At 43.6% G+C, this 16,383-nt stretch overlaps 1 protein-coding gene across 1 annotated transcript; it reads right to left on the bottom strand.

Moving 5' to 3' along the window:
• Positions 1 to 6,186: 6,186 nt before the first annotated feature.
• T265_05686 (hypothetical protein) lies at positions 6,187 to 16,075 on the bottom strand (the record flags this gene model as incomplete). Its single annotated transcript, XM_009170755.1, has 5 exons — positions 6,187 to 6,400; positions 11,994 to 12,088; positions 12,615 to 12,718; positions 14,768 to 15,011; positions 15,915 to 16,075. 5 exons carry the CDS (start codon positions 16,034 to 16,036, stop codon positions 6,321 to 6,323), a joined length of 645 nt encoding a protein of 214 aa, XP_009169019.1.
• Positions 16,076 to 16,383: the final 308 nt, after the last annotated feature.

The raw sequence follows: 16,383 nt of genomic DNA, 5'->3' as shown, positions 1-16,383 counted from the left end.
GTATTGGCCGTATTATTGTATCAATCACTAACGTACTATAGTTGCTAAGTGTTGCGCAGCAAGTGAAATATCAGTCATATTTATGAGATGTAGTGTGTCTATCTAGCGTGTGATTCATTTAGACGTGAACGCGAACGGAAGTAAATTGTTGGAAAGCTGTTTGATTACGAAATTTCTGTGATGACTGTGAATACTTGGTCGATAAACAAATTAGCAGTGCTACCCTGAGGTTCACCTTATTATAAACTTTATACCAAATGTTACGATATATATGCTAATAATCTTTCGGGTCTCGACATCCGAACACTACTAGTCAGTCAATCCAGTAGTTTACCCATGAATTACCTTGTACGTTGACATTGCCCGGATTATAACAGTTGCGTAGTGGTGGTTCCAGCGGCACAACAGATATAGGATACTAAAAATTTCGGCGTCAGGCGGGTACGGAGCGGTATGCTGTTCATGGAAGAAGTTGGGTGATTTTGGTTGCCTTCTTCGCTTGACCTTTTACTGCGTCCTTATAAACCTGGTTCAGTTTTGCTAGGGTAACGATGGACACCATAGACGCTGTTGGACAGAGCGATCTGCGCACAAATCTGGTTCCTGTTTGGTAAGCGTGACGATTGATGGCTATTATTTACTTATGCTCACTCATTCCAGGAATCCACGCAGCCCTACATAAAATGCGAAATTCAAGGATTGAATGGGTTTAAAGTCATCGTTCAACTGCTTAAAATTTGCGGACACTACAAAAGAGAGTCTAGCTCACAGTGGTAATCAGTTGAGTGTTTTGCGCAAAATAGGTACTGAGACAAATGCGCACGGGGACACTTAAAGATATTATTTCTGAAGAAATAACGGACCAATCAATGCGTAACTGCATATAAATATCTGCGATTTCCAAAGGTATGAATATATATATATATATATATATATATATATATAGTGTATCTGGTAGCAATATCCATCCGCTGGTGTCTTGCATGATTATAAAAACCCAATTTTTCAATGGGGCCATAATTTGTGTGAAACTTTAGTTCATCTGATAGTCACTTGAGATAAGAAATTACTTGATAGTTTTATCCGAACAGTAACTACAGTTCATCTAACTCATGGAATTACATCCATTGAACATTCCACCGAAGTCCACGGTACGACATCCAATGTGCCTTTCTTTGGCTGTCACATGTTCTGAATCAGTAGTGTGCTATCTTTTGAAATGGGCTAGAGACGGAGTCTTTAACGTGGAATGACTTCGAATTAGACATCCCGGAGGTATCCTATTCATCAGAATAATTTCACTGCAGCGACTCTCCCCCTCTGGATGTATGCATATGAAATCGTACGTTACGGCAAACACACAAATAACACCCATTTGAATATCCCCAATCACTAGCATCTTGCTGGATTACTAATATGTTCCAGACATAAGAACTTCAACTTCAACGTTGGCTATATGTTAATTTATGAAGCAAAGTTGGAGCAGACGCAGTACATAACCAGAAGATGCTAATTTTAAGTGATTATCACAGCCTGAAGGCTGAATCCATTTTTGAGCGTAGCTCACGGTTTTGTAGTAAACTAACGGCTTTAGCGACGAACCCAGAGGGATAAAGGTTACACCACTGGGATAAAAGGGTGTACGGTTTTCCTCTTTAAGAGTAAGCCGAAATGCAGAGTAAAGGGATCGGAGTTCGTTGTCCGAATTATGTGAGCTGGTAAGCGACCAGTGATCCCATTTAGAGAGACAACTAATGCTAAAATAGGTAGTATCAAGTAATAAAGATGCTTAACCGTTCTGTGTATTTTTTATACACGGATAGCCACATTCCTATTCTCGTGTGTGAACCGTTTACAGAAATCAAGCTTTAGTACAGTGGGTTTCCAATATCACTTACGATTTTCTGGTGCCAAAGGCAGTGACAATCCGAGCGAACACCGGTTCACAGTGTCTATTTTTTTACTCCATCACTTTCTGTTTCACGGTAGCAAAAACTATGTCTCCCCAAACTTAATCGAATAAGTTCGCTGATTGCACTGACAAATATTTTGGTGACAGTCAAAACAACGATGGAGTAACTCGGTATTTGTATGTGAATCACCAAGAAGGGCGAACGTGAGATCTCCCATGCTCAACATTATCCTCAACGTCTAGAGACAGACAAGCCTAAAAAAGCTGTCTCGCGATGAGGATTCAAAAAGGAAGTGGCTCACCTGTTGATTCAAGATGGAAGGATATTCCTCTCACGAACATGGAAGTCAGGCTCTAACAGAGTAGTCCATAGATGGCGCAAAATTGCAAATATAGGGGGAAATTGCTATGAACTTGAAACATCAGTAAAGCGATCCAAGTTTGCCGCAGCATCTTTGGGCGATAAACGTGCTCAGTTTGCTAGTAGACAGAAGATTAATTCACGCTTTGGCGCGCTTTGCTTGAAAGTAGTCTACCTGAGGGAGTTTCTAGCCATTCACTTTGATAAATTGCAATTTGTCCTTGTACTGGAGCCGTCCTTTTGCTAAAGAAAGCTTGCAGGGAGAATTACGGCGCCACCAATCTTGCCGATGAGTTCCAAAACCACGTCCACTGTGAGCTGTAGCGACCCAGTCAACAACACACCTGACTGCTCAGACCACAATCGCTCACTGGATCACGAGACTTGTCTCTTTTTCATGCCCACAACCACGTCACATTAAGGTGACTCATCAGACGTCGATTGCCTGCACCGTCTAGTGAGCGTACCAACCACTAACGTGCTGACGCGCCCACGTACGTGCGAACGGACCTACATATAGGGTAACCGAAAACAGTCAGCACACAGACTCGCGCGCGCGCAGGGAGCAAGGAGTCAGCCAAACACTCCAAGACCACGGACAGTCATGGAACACGTGTAGCAGCCAAGCTGCGGAGAAAACACGTTCCCACCGTCCGGACTTTCACCAAGGGACTCCCATATACAATAGTTCTCTTTTGACTTGCTCCCATTTTCGCATTGTATTTATTTTTATACTTGTCGCAACCATACTAAAAACTTCTATTAGTGCACATACACCTTCTGATTTGTATTATGGTCATCATCACACTAATAGAGCACAGCGAATTATGCGTGGGATATTGAGGTGCTTCTTTGCTAATTTGGCTCCAGTAGCTGAATATGCGCACATCCATACGCGCGTACATTCAAATTTTCACGAAAGTCTCACAAAATGTAATATTGTGTGCAGTTGCACGCCGATACAAGCAAATATGTACTCAAAATTTTATGTCACTTGATGATGCTACATATGTTCATGGAGGTGAATCCAGGTATGTGCAGCGAACTTCGTTCCGGCTTGTTAGAATATCCTGCTGTGATTTTAGTGATTAACAGTTCGAATTACCAGCCAGCCGTTCAATCTACTGCGCAATTTTGTGGGCTTTTCAAGCCCGGATTTGTCGGATAGAGTTAGACAATTCAGAACAGAGTCACACATTCTCTGCCTTCCTGGAAATCGATTTCAGTTCAATCGTTTTCAATGAGCACACTTCAAACTTGCCCTGTTATTGTTGCATGATCAATGGTGTCCTTTAAGGGTCTCCGGGCAAATAGGCTTCATACTAAAGTTTGTCGGTCGGCCAACACAAACTACGGTGTGGGGTGGGGGGACACGGCTCCATGCACAAGCGGCTGATTCTTATAGCTGCACAAACGAGTTGGTAACAATGGGGGCAACAGAACCCTGGCCTGCTGAAAGCTCTGATTCACCGATGAATTGCATTATATGTATGTAGATGTATTTAGTTGAAGAGGTTGCTGAAGATACAGCTGCCGAATTGAAGCGGTCATCATTAGTGAGAAATACTCGAGGTGCTACTAGTAACTGGTGACCGATAGCACATCTAAGTAATTTTAATGCATATGCCCAACTTTGCTTCTATGATTAATCGCTGCAGTCACATGCACAAACGCCAGGAGAACCCACGTTTAATTTATTTTGGATTATGAGACAAAGCATCAGAGGTTCACCAAAACAAACAATTATGCACTCTTAAAAAAGTCTAAACATTAGAACTCGAGACAGTTTACTGGTTTCTGTTACATCCATCTGGCAGTTAGCTGGCGAGCGGACCACCTATCAACTGATCAACAGCTAACGATGCAAACTTGTCTCACCAGTTGAAAACAACATGAACGATGGAGCGCCGGGTAGAAAATAGAAGACCCTGTACAGCAGGCCTTTCTTGAGAAAGCCGGAAACTACCGGTACGCGAAGATACCGTTGTGACAGATGCCGACACAAAGGCACTGTATCACGTGAACGAAGTTGATGAAGAACTGAAGCTTTAGAAACCCACCGACAGTAGTAGACTGCACTTCAGGTCCCACAGCTTGCTTGGTATTTATCTTCTTTTGGTACCTGGTGAGCACCGACGCGGAGGTGAGTGGCGGTTGTATGGACTACGGTAGTGGGTGAATAAACCTCGACCTGACAACAAGATCCACGCTCCAAAAGAAAAAATAACCAGGCGTGGTACAGAACAGTTCTTAAAAGAGGCTGACTACGAAAAGCAAGCAAAGTGCCGAACTGTTCAAAAGGGAAACTGGATCGCGTTGTTCACACCAGGTCAGCTCTTCAAGGGAGTGGTAATACACCGGCCATAGGTACTGATGGCTGGAAATTAAGAATTATATGATATTGCCCAGTTCGGTGAAACGAAATTTCGCGGGTCGCACAACTTTCGGGCCTAGCAAATAGCAAGCCGAGGCAAAAACGACAATTTTGACATGAGTTGTCCATATCATCGTTAAATGCAGCAGTCCTACGTCAAAGTGGAATTAGTTAATAGTCACTTTGCCATACTTTCGTCTGTTGCCGTCTCCTTTTTTCCATTAGATATATCGTTACCCGAGATCACTAACATCTATGGACTGCACAGCAACGAAACTAGCATCCTATCTAGCTACTCAGAGTTTCTAGTAGCATAACATTTATGAGAATTCAGCAAGACTGCGGGAAACCCTAAAAAGCAACCTTTGCACGCTCCGAACATCATGTACCTCAGCATCTCAAAGGGTGTTGGAAGCCCCTAAAGATAGTCCGAACTATGATTTGTAAGGCATGTCATTCGATGCCAGTTAGTCCCAGCTACGTTTATTTTTCTAACGGGTCTCAGGCAACCATATCGATACAACTGTTTACGTAAGTAGTCTACTGGGAGCAGTTCAAACTCATACAAGAATTATCAGGTTCAGACTGATCATAATCCTCTTTACAGCTCACAGCCCATTTCAGGTGTACGCAGCTTTGCGATCAGGCCGCGGATTCGTTGTCACATTGCAATAAATCGACCTCCACAGCGAATAGCTAGAAATAAGCCTCTTAAGTGAAAATTTCCGGCTTTCATTGCTCTTGTCTGTGCGTCAGTGGACCTTGCTTCTATACTGAAAAGCACAGAAGCACTGAACATCCTTTTCATCCTTACTGGGAATTAGCAACAGTACGAACCACATGAAGCTCAATAAAGTTTTAAACCCGGGACCTCCTGGATAATAGTCGAACACTTAGCTGATCAGCAGTGTGATTAACTCGCACTCAGACAGGAAATCGCGTCACTCGTCCTTCAATAACTGAATTCACATCCCATGGGCACGTGTTCACTCGCTATTCGAGTGAAAACTTCTCAGACTTGTGGAATACTTCTGCTTCTGAGCTACTAAGAGTTTGATGAATCCGCTTGCGAGATGGGATCGGGGGTAAAATTTCTAAATGTCCTCACATTATCAACATACTTGTGAATGGTAGAACTTTGCACCAGCTTCAGATCCAGGCAAAGGGATTTATCATGAACATGCTTTGTGCAGTTGCAGCCAATTGATTCCGAAAAGCCGGGAAGAGTTGTTCCATCCTCACCAGGGAAGGTTGAAAATAAATATCTGACGAACTGTTAAGAAGTCTAAACCTTCTGAGTAGGAGTTGAATACTCCATTAGTTAGTTACTGGCAGCTGATCAGCAGTAGAATTGGTTTGTACCACAACAAGGCATAGCATCACCCACCCTTCAATCAGACACTTCAGGTCAAATGATCTGATGTCTTCCAGTGACGAATACTCGGAAGGTCCACGTGATCTATAGAATGTTCCCCTTTCTTAACAGTCAAAAAGGAATAGACTAACTTCATTCGCAGAATAATATACAACAAAATGCTTCACCATACCACCAATAGCTGAGTTAGGGAATTTACAACTGACCAGTTAAGCACTATACACGATTGTCGTCTGTTGCAGGCGGCAAAACGATAAGTCAGAATGAAAGTGAATGGCAAGAAAGTAGTATGAAATAATCAGTTAGTCTTCCGGTAATTATGCAAGATAGGATAGACATTGTTTAGGGCTTCGTACATTTGTTCCCTGGATTTTGCACCTACAAAAAGAAACAAGAAACTTTAGACTAATAAGGAGGGAAGCATTGTGACCGAAACAGTGACGTACAAAAGGGTGAAGAGCACTAGAATGTTGCGGAAACAACTGCTCTGACTATGCTATAAAAGTTATCAAAATCGGGCCCAACCACGAAATCAAAGATAAGGGTCGTCCACCATACTTGGCTGCCATGAAAATACCATAGTCTTAGAAAACATCCAAGCTTTGTTACCTTTCTTTGTACCTCAAGTTATTTTTTATCTGACAGAAGAAACTCTAATATTTCTGTCTCAGATTCTGCTTTGTCATTAAAAATAGAATAGTAATCGGTGGATAGATGCCAGGTCACTCGGAGGAAGCACGAGGGCTGAGATACTGCCGCGCTGTCGAAACCTAGACAGGAGTAGTTGAGGTGCAAAGGTTGGGTTCGAACCACAGGCGTTTCGATCAGTAAATTCGCACCTTAACCACTGATCTATCTCGCGCCCTTTATTGTCATTACAGTCATGTAATTTTCCAGCACGAACTCTGAGGTCACATCGAATGGTTTTAATTAATTGATCCATCGTCTATGTTTCGGACTGATAAAATACGGAAATACAGCAGTTGGAGATGAGAAACAGAATTTAAAGTCGACACCCATGAGCTGATCACCAAAACTTCTGCACATTTTCGCGAAATCCATGGAAACGAGCTTGAAAACGGGGATGTAAATGGAATTGTTGCATACCAAAGTTTGTACCTTCCGTCCGTTTCATTCAAAAAGGAGTTATTTATACCACTATTTACTAATTACTCACTTATAGGGGTAGGCTGATCTGCATCCCAAAGCGTCGTAATCAATGTTGAATTTAAATATGACTAAGTGGGTCACGAAACTGCTGATTCAATTGTACAAGATGAATTCGAACAGAAAGCCTCACACTGAAAGAGTCCACATGGATGAGATTATAAAACAGCAGCACTTTAACTGTAAAACGACCTTACATGGAAAAAGACTTTTGCACCTTATGTATTCAGTACTAGATTACTCGAGTGTGAGTCGGCGTCACTTGATACACGGTCACATTGCAATGCCGATCTGAGATGGCTCATTTTTTAGTCAATATGTCCACGTTTCCGAAGTATCGGAGAGAGCAGACAGTGGACAGTTTCGATCTATTATCTATCACGGGAATGAAAATGTCGTGGTTTACGTCCTGGCGGAGGATGCATTAACCTTAGGGTTTACCATAAGACAAACTATTAAAGGGCCAGTAGGTTAGAAGTACTCCCGGCGAGTGCGCTCACAGAACCTAGATGACATATCACTTCTTCGATCTGACGCCATTGTAATGCCCACAACATTAAACAATCTATCTAACTGTTCCAGGCTTCTCACACCCACAAGGTGTAAAAAGCTGCTGCAAGACTGAGTAGATTCCAACCCTAATCTCATGCTTGCGGATAAGCCGATTGGGGTAGCAGACAAATTTATCTGCCTGGACAGCAGCATCAGTGCCAGTAGTCTCGCGAAAGACAACATTTCCATCTGCATTGAAAAGGCCAGACCAGCTTTTGTGAACCTCCGTCACCTGTGGCGTAGGTGAGACATCAGCTTATCCGTCAATGGTCGAGTCTACAATGCTGCCGTGCGTTCCATATTATTATACGGGTCAGAGGCCTGGCCGCTGCGCACCGAAAACGTCAAGACTTTCAGTGTTTGACCATCGATGCCTTCGAATCATTGACCGAGTCCAGTGACAACACTGGGTCAGTAATGCTGAAGTATGTCAACAGATTTTCGGTAGAAACAGCTCGCTCAAGATAGATGAACTGATCACACTCCATAGTGAAGTATGTAACAGATTTTCGGTAGAAACAGCTCGCTCAAGATAGATGAACTGATCACACTCCATAGGTTGCGTAGGCTTGACTACGTGGTTAGTATGCCAGTCGACCGACTTCCTCGAAAGGCTCTTTTCGCACAAACACGTGAAGGGTGAGAGAGAACCAGAGGTGGTCAAACAATGACTTGGCAGCGAAGTATGATAACGAATACCAGCAAACTCAGCTGCGCTGGTNTCGAAACCTAGACAGGAGTAGTTGAGGTGCAAAGGTTGGGTTCGAACCACAGGCGTTTCGATCAGTAAATTCGCACCTTAACCACTGATCTATCTCGCGCCCTTTATTGTCATTACAGTCATGTAATTTTCCAGCACGAACTCTGAGGTCACATCGAATGGTTTTAATTAATTGATCCATCGTCTATGTTTCGGACTGATAAAATACGGAAATACAGCAGTTGGAGATGAGAAACAGAATTTAAAGTCGACACCCATGAGCTGATCACCAAAACTTCTGCACATTTTCGCGAAATCCATGGAAACGAGCTTGAAAACGGGGATGTAAATGGAATTGTTGCATACCAAAGTTTGTACCTTCCGTCCGTTTCATTCAAAAAGGAGTTATTTATACCACTATTTACTAATTACTCACTTATAGGGGTAGGCTGATCTGCATCCCAAAGCGTCGTAATCAATGTTGAATTTAAATATGACTAAGTGGGTCACGAAACTGCTGATTCAATTGTACAAGATGAATTCGAACAGAAAGCCTCACACTGAAAGAGTCCACATGGATGAGATTATAAAACAGCAGCACTTTAACTGTAAAACGACCTTACATGGAAAAAGACTTTTGCACCTTATGTATTCAGTACTAGATTACTCGAGTGTGAGTCGGCGTCACTTGATACACGGTCACATTGCAATGCCGATCTGAGATGGCTCATTTTTTAGTCAATATGTCCACGTTTCCGAAGTATCGGAGAGAGCAGACAGTGGACAGTTTCGATCTATTATCTATCACGGGAATGAAAATGTCGTGGTTTACGTCCTGGCGGAGGATGCATTAACCTTAGGGTTTACCATAAGACAAACTATTAAAGGGCCAGTAGGTTAGAAGTACTCCCGGCGAGTGCGCTCACAGAACCTAGATGACATATCACTTCTTCGATCTGACGCCATTGTAATGCCCACAACATTAAACAATCTATCTAACTGTTCCAGGCTTCTCACACCCACAAGGTGTAAAAAGCTGCTGCAAGACTGAGTAGATTCCAACCCTAATCTCATGCTTACGGATGAGCCGATTGGGGTAGCAGACAAATTTACCTGCCTGGACAGCAGCATCAGTGCCAGTAGTCTCGCGAAAGACAACATTTCCATCTGCATTGAAAAGGCCAGACCAGGTTTTGTGAACCTCCGTCACCTGTGGCGTAGGTGAGACATCAGCTTATCCGTCAATGGTCGAGTCTACAATGCTGCCGTGCGTTCCATATTATTATACGGGTCAGAGGCCTGGCCGCTGCGCACCGAAAACGTCAAGACTTTCAGTGTTTGACCATCGATGCCTTCGAATCATTGACCGAGTCCAGTGACAACACTGGGTCAGTAATGCTGAAGTATGTCAACAGATTTTCGGTAGAAACAGCTCGCTCAAGATAGATGAACTGATCACACTCCATAGGTTGCGTAGGCTTGACTACGTGCTCCATACGCCACTCGACCGAATTCCTCGAGGGGCTCTTTTCACACAACCACGTGAAGAGTGGAAGAGAGCTAGGGGAGGTCAAACAATGACTTGGCATCGAAGTATGAAAGCAAGCAAACTCAGACGCGCTGGTCATTAACATCTCCCTTGACGAGACACATCAATGGTTAGAGACATGATCAGACGTGGCCTAGTTGCACCCTCAATGGTGCTCATGAATTCAAGCCTCCAGTGCATAGATCCCCTCCAAATGTTTCCCCAATGAAAGGTCCACTGACACCCATGTTTACACGCCAATTATATCAGCCACCGCCACCAATGCGCAGCTATGTACCCCACCTCCCCAAATCATCTGTGAATGAAACTGTGGAATCAACAACCACTGCACGACAAGTAGGCGATCCTTACAGCTGATGATGACGACCTAACTTGTGGTAGTCAAGCCAGAGCTGTCGATGCTAGACCCATATTAAGCATACAAAATTTGCTACAGTGAGAATACGAGTCATGGTAAGTTATAGGAATAGAGTCTTAATTAAATAAAGTCATAGTGTCCGGAGCCAACCGTTCCTAATAACCGAACATCACATCATTTGAATGGATGTGTCACGTGCAAGATACGGACCAAACGAAGGCATGCTCTGATTGGTCAGAATGCCGACCAATCCGTTTCGAGCATATTTGACTCGACGCTTATAGCCCCCTCGCCGAGATTCTGGCACGACCTTGTGGAACATTCTGTGATAACCCTACAAATACAGTTGAATTAACTGTCCTTTGTCTCCCTAAAGGGCTGCCTAGAGCTACCGTGCATCTTGATATACCATAGTGGGCGGAGCAGGAAGCTAAGGGACCATTCAGCAAGACGCAACACATACCAATTATGAAAACGACCTTTGGGGAAGTCTTTATCCCAGGGAAACTTATCTGTAAAGCGAAGTGAGCACGTTCCTTGTACTGTTTTGTTTGTTTGGATTTTATAGTGGCTAGTGCATGTTTGGGCGGTCTTCGTCAGGGAATGCTCTTGATGGGAAATTTTCTCGTGTCTAAATCGGTAAGCTTTGGGGAGCTGAAAGATGGACCTTGCGGAGTGGTTGTTGTTGTGTGGATGAGACTTGAAGGCATCCTCAACGACAGCAGCTACAACAGTGTTGGTTGAATGCTACACCAAGAACAAAAATATTAAGAGACAAGAGCTCGTGCTACAGTTTTGTGACTCGACAGTCAACATTGGAGGTGAACAAGATTGAAGCACCATGTTCGTGAAAAATAAATTTCAACGGACAGACCTTCCGGCGTTTACTGACATGGTATTATCATGCCTTCTAGCCCCTGTGGTTGCGGGAACGCATAGACGTTCAAAAAGGGACGTTCATGGACTCCTGACCGAAGTATCCAAGGCTACAACGTAATGCATACACGGCAAGTCTGCACCGGGCATAATTTGTCGGACACTGCCGAGAACGCGCGTGGTAGCCTTGTTTCTCATAGGAAAACCACACCATACACACTTGTAAGAGATATATAATTAACTAGGGACTCAAGTTCCCCACTCCGGGCACTGAAAATCCTTATGCTTCGGAGAACGAAATAAAACCCACACAGCGAAATACACTTATTTGCAAACTTATTTGGTTTGGAAACAGGAGTCTAGGGTTTCAGATCTGAAGCTTTTGACTAGAACAGATTTTAGTGAACAACCTATGGTAAGAAGCTAAGTCGACCCATGGAGAAAGGCGGATAGTCTTCGATGGACTCATCCAAAGTGCGCACTTATTGAATTAAGACATGGACATTTCACACTAAGGCTCTGTGTAGCTAACCCAGCACGCCTCGTCTAGAGACACCTCAAAATACCAGTTATGATCTGAGCAGCCAGTTAACATAGTTGACTAGAAAACGACACAGCAACTGAACCACTGAGGTCCAAAACTGTGCCAATATTGGAAAAAGCAGCCAAAATATACTCCAGTAGCACAGCCTTAAAACAGGTAACTCAAAAAAAACTGCCACACATACGAAAACAAGTGACTGAACCATCGACGAGTAAGAGAACTCACCGGTCATGACGATTTTGCCGTTGACAAAGATCAACATGACTAGTCGTGGTTTGATTATTCGATATATCAACCCGGGGAACAGTTCTGGTTCGTATCTGTGGTACAAAAAGGTATATGACAACATGTAAGTTAGTTGAAGGCTTCTTACCATGGCCAAATTGAACGAAATTATTAGATAGTTTCTCGATCGAAGAGGGTAAAACAGCATAAAATAGCAAATGGTGTACAAGACCAATCTGTCGATTAGAGGTGGACCATTTAGTAACGTCAGCAATCTTGGTGCACCACAACGTAATTCACAGTAGTGTTTGGTGTTGGAGATTAAGTTGCTACTGGCCTCAACATAAAGTACCACTGGTACGACCGGCAGTCCTCACTGCAAACGTAAGATACACTGTTTGTCGAAACGATCCACCAAGGTATAGCATCTTCATGTGGATAAGACAGTAGATTGATAGTTTGACAGCCTTCAAGTTGGTTGGGACACCTCCAGATCTCTCGAGAGTCCAGAGGTAAAGATGCAAAAGATAGTTCCAGAAAACTTTCTCAAATAAAAGATTATTATACAGCGTGGAAATGAAAACAAATGCCAAGCTGACAAGTGCGTACAAACGAACATACTGTGTCATTTGCTCGTTTGCCAAAAGTAGGCCTTCTAAGCGGATAGGGAAACGGAGATCGAATAGACCAACCATATTTTGGACAGTGAAGTCGAAGAATCTTGTCTAAAACGGAAAGAATGAGAAACAATGAGCAAGCAGGCATGCCCAAAGTACGCTCGCAGAATGCAACATAGAGATCCGGTCACAAATGCTGGCCCTGAAGTAGATAGCTCCCCTCACAGAACGGCATAGAAAATAGTTAGGTATACCACATAAAAGCACGTAAATCAAAAGCATTGTTGGGATGCCTATCAATTTTATGCTACGAAAACACCTATCCATGGGTCGAGTTAGCTTTCATGTTTATCTAACTTATTCCTGGACAACTTAGCACCTTCTCGTATCTGTTTTCGACACTGAACAACGGCGGCAGCAAATCGCACACCTAGCGTTAATCTCCAGGAGTTCAGTAAAAATACCAAACAACCACTTAGTCCACAGTATACCATTACATCGGTACTTACTATAACGAAACCCTTGTCTTTCGGAGCATTCAGGTCTCTGCAAAAATAATGTCCATTACAGCTCCATTTACATGGTCTTGACCTTGTTACCCAAAATTCACCGGTTGTGTGTATGGTATGCGCTAAAAGCGTATTTCAGAAATTCCCATATTTCCCCACGCTCACATCAGTCATAAGAGCAAGGATAATACGAAATATTCCTGGGACTGACCCATCCTTCTCTAAAGGAACGTCACCACAAAGTATCTCAAAAAGTCTTGCTGGAAAAAAGCTCCCGGAATTATATAGGCGTAAGCTTATGAAATAGACGTAACTCTTCCTCTTACGTTCCATCACAGTTTTCAGTAGGTTGTTAACATGTAGAACTCTTTACACAGGCATCATGCGTTCCCGGTGTTTTTGATCTCAGTGGTGAGACAGAAATGTGGTGTTTTCAACCAATCATAAATTGAACAGAAAGGGGAACGGGCAAATTTTTATTGCACATGGTCGACAGAAGTAGATACTAATTTCGAGGAAGCTGGAAAGTGAGTCCAAATAAGGGTTGATAGCATGGTGCAGCAATCGGAGAGCTCGAAATAGCTCAGTGGTTGAAGAGAAAACTTACTAACCCGAAGGTCAGTGGTTCGAACCCAACCTCTGCATCTCGACTGCTCCTGTCTAGGCTTGAACAACTGTTGTGACTTGTTAAACGGTCGTGCAACTCCGTATGGGTCCCGTGGTTTCCTGTTCCACCCACTATCGTATACCAAAGGGCACGGTAGCTTCAGACAGCCCCTTATGGATACAAAGGAAAGTTATTACTGCCGTATTTATAGGGTAATCACAGAATGTTCCGTGAGGGGGCGAGAAGCATCGAATCAAAGAGGCTCGATCCAGATTGGCTGGCATTTTGATCAATCAGGGCATGCCTTCGTTTGGTCCGCATCCTGTATGTGACACATCCATCCAAATGTGATGTGAAAGGGTGCTATAGCGGAACGATTAGTTATGTTGGTTGCAGTAGTCGGAGGATAGGCACACACTGCGAAATCTGCCGTAATTGGTTGAAGGCCCGAAAACTGACGGTAGTAGGGATAGTCCCGATAGGCTGAATAATCGACTGACAGTCAATCAACAAGTTGTCTTTGGAGGTGTCGGGTCAACAAAACACCGACGTGAGGTGACTGTTGGAGCGGAAATTGGGTGAATGAAAATTCTTCATACCCCGCAGTTATTCACAAGATTAATGTTCGTCATCGGGAACGGTCACCTAGGCGGATTAGCGTAAGTAAGTACACGACGAAGCCTGATTGGTTATGTAAGTCCGCGGGCGGGGTACTCGGGCTCCAGAGGAGCAAGCATGAATCAACTTAACAGTCAACGGGCAAGGCATGTGACTGGATTGCAGCACTCACCGTAGTCGCACTAGTAAATATCACTGCGCGGGTGGCAGAAGAAGGTGGCTTCTACAAAGTGTTCGCATTGATCTCCATACCTTACATTTTATTTTACGTTTGTATTGCACCTATAAGTGTTTGGATAACGTGACAGTACTTCAGCCCTCGTACTTTCTTCGAGTTGTATGACAGTTATAAACCTTGAGTGACCCTATTCTGGCTTTGGGACGTTCAAAACATATTTTATGGTCTAAAACAAAAACGCTTACCGGAAATCCAATTTTTTGCAGAATCCGAGCGCATTTACGAGCTCCCAAATGACATTCCGCTTCCGAGCGAGCACCTGTGCACACCATCTTCCCTGTGCCGAAGATGAGACAAGTCACACGAGGCTCCCTAAGACGCATGACTGCCCCTGGAAATCGCTTCGGGTTATACTCTGCACTGCGGATATGAAGTACTACCTTGCGCAGTTCGATATGGCAACCCAAGTTGACTGTGGCAATCACATTACTATGTCAAAAGAATCCAAAGCATGAAATTAAGTTTGGGATACAGATGGTATAAAGAACACGAAGTTGAACACAGCCTACAGTAGATTTAACGCAGTTTAAGGGGCCTTGTTCAGGACTGAAGTAACTGAAGTGGAATACCTGGGAAAACGAATAACTGAATGTGGTGAGCGGTAGCACAAACGGATAACAAATCCCGTCATAAAGGAAAGGCAGCTTATTCCAAAGTGATTGACAAAGTCAAGCATGATTATGGTCCTGTTCCATTCCACTCTTCCCTGCTAGCGTGGTGTAGCGAAAAACTTCGTTCATAGTCCCCAGTGTTGAGCACCACACTCAGAATCAAATAAGTACAGGTGGCATGACGAAAACCTGAGAAGATTATTAGTTGAGTAATGTTATCCTTGTATAAAAGAGGGGCTCACGCCAACCACCTCAAGAAGTGAACAGTGCCACGAGATCCCTGAGATGAGTCACCTCAGAGTAAGTCCAAAGGAGCTGCATGCCGGTGCACTGACATGGCCCAATTTAAAAATATTCGTTATTCTATTTGCAAGTGACCGCTGGTTAATTAAGAGCTAGAGGATTTTCCACTCCCAAAGCTCTGGTTATCTTTCTTCCCTGTACTAATGTACGAAGTTCGTTGAATAATAAAGATAAGTAAAATGGTCACCACGGTCGATAAGTCTGAGTAACAGCGAAGATATCGTGAAGATTCTGAAATGGCGCTGTTAAGAGCGCTTCTGATAAGCAGAATGCTAAGGTCATACGACAAATACCAGTCAGACAGATCATCAGGCGTTCAGCTAGCTGGCTTCCAATTCATCGTCCGATCTGATGTGATTTTAGAGCATGCGCAGGTTAATAAAATTCAGTAAGAAATGGATCTGGCAAAGGCACTCACTGTATCATCGGCTTACGTAGGCCGTACATAAGTTTTGTTGGTTCATCATCCGCTATCACGGGTCGCAACGTCTGATTGTCAGTTTCAGCAGCTTCAACAGAAGCATTGTTGTCAGCTGACATTTTGGCCAAACAACGATGAGAAAAGGAGTGAAAAGTGACCTCTGAAACGAAAGTTAGTCACAACAAGCTGAAAACGTTGGAATACAGGGGTAGAAATCTATTGGTATGCGCACTTCGATTTAATCGGGTGAAACAGTACAAAAATCATTCAGATGCAGCACTCTTTAGGCCCATGGTTGCCAGGTACCCCTCGAGAATCATGAGAAATGAGATAGTGTGAGGTTACCTAAGCTGAGGCAGAGCAACAGACGAAACAGGATTAGGTGCGAATCTGCAGGCTAACGGTTCAGGCTTTAGGCGTTAACCTCCCTCGGTATCACTAACACTGAAGCTAGCTTGGGGGGAAC

Source organism: Opisthorchis viverrini, assembly GCF_000715545.1.
Source record: "Opisthorchis viverrini unplaced genomic scaffold opera_v5_108, whole genome shotgun sequence".
Taxonomy (NCBI): Eukaryota; Metazoa; Platyhelminthes; class Trematoda; order Opisthorchiida; family Opisthorchiidae; genus Opisthorchis; species Opisthorchis viverrini.
This window is presented reverse-complemented; position numbering and strand designations above follow the sequence as displayed.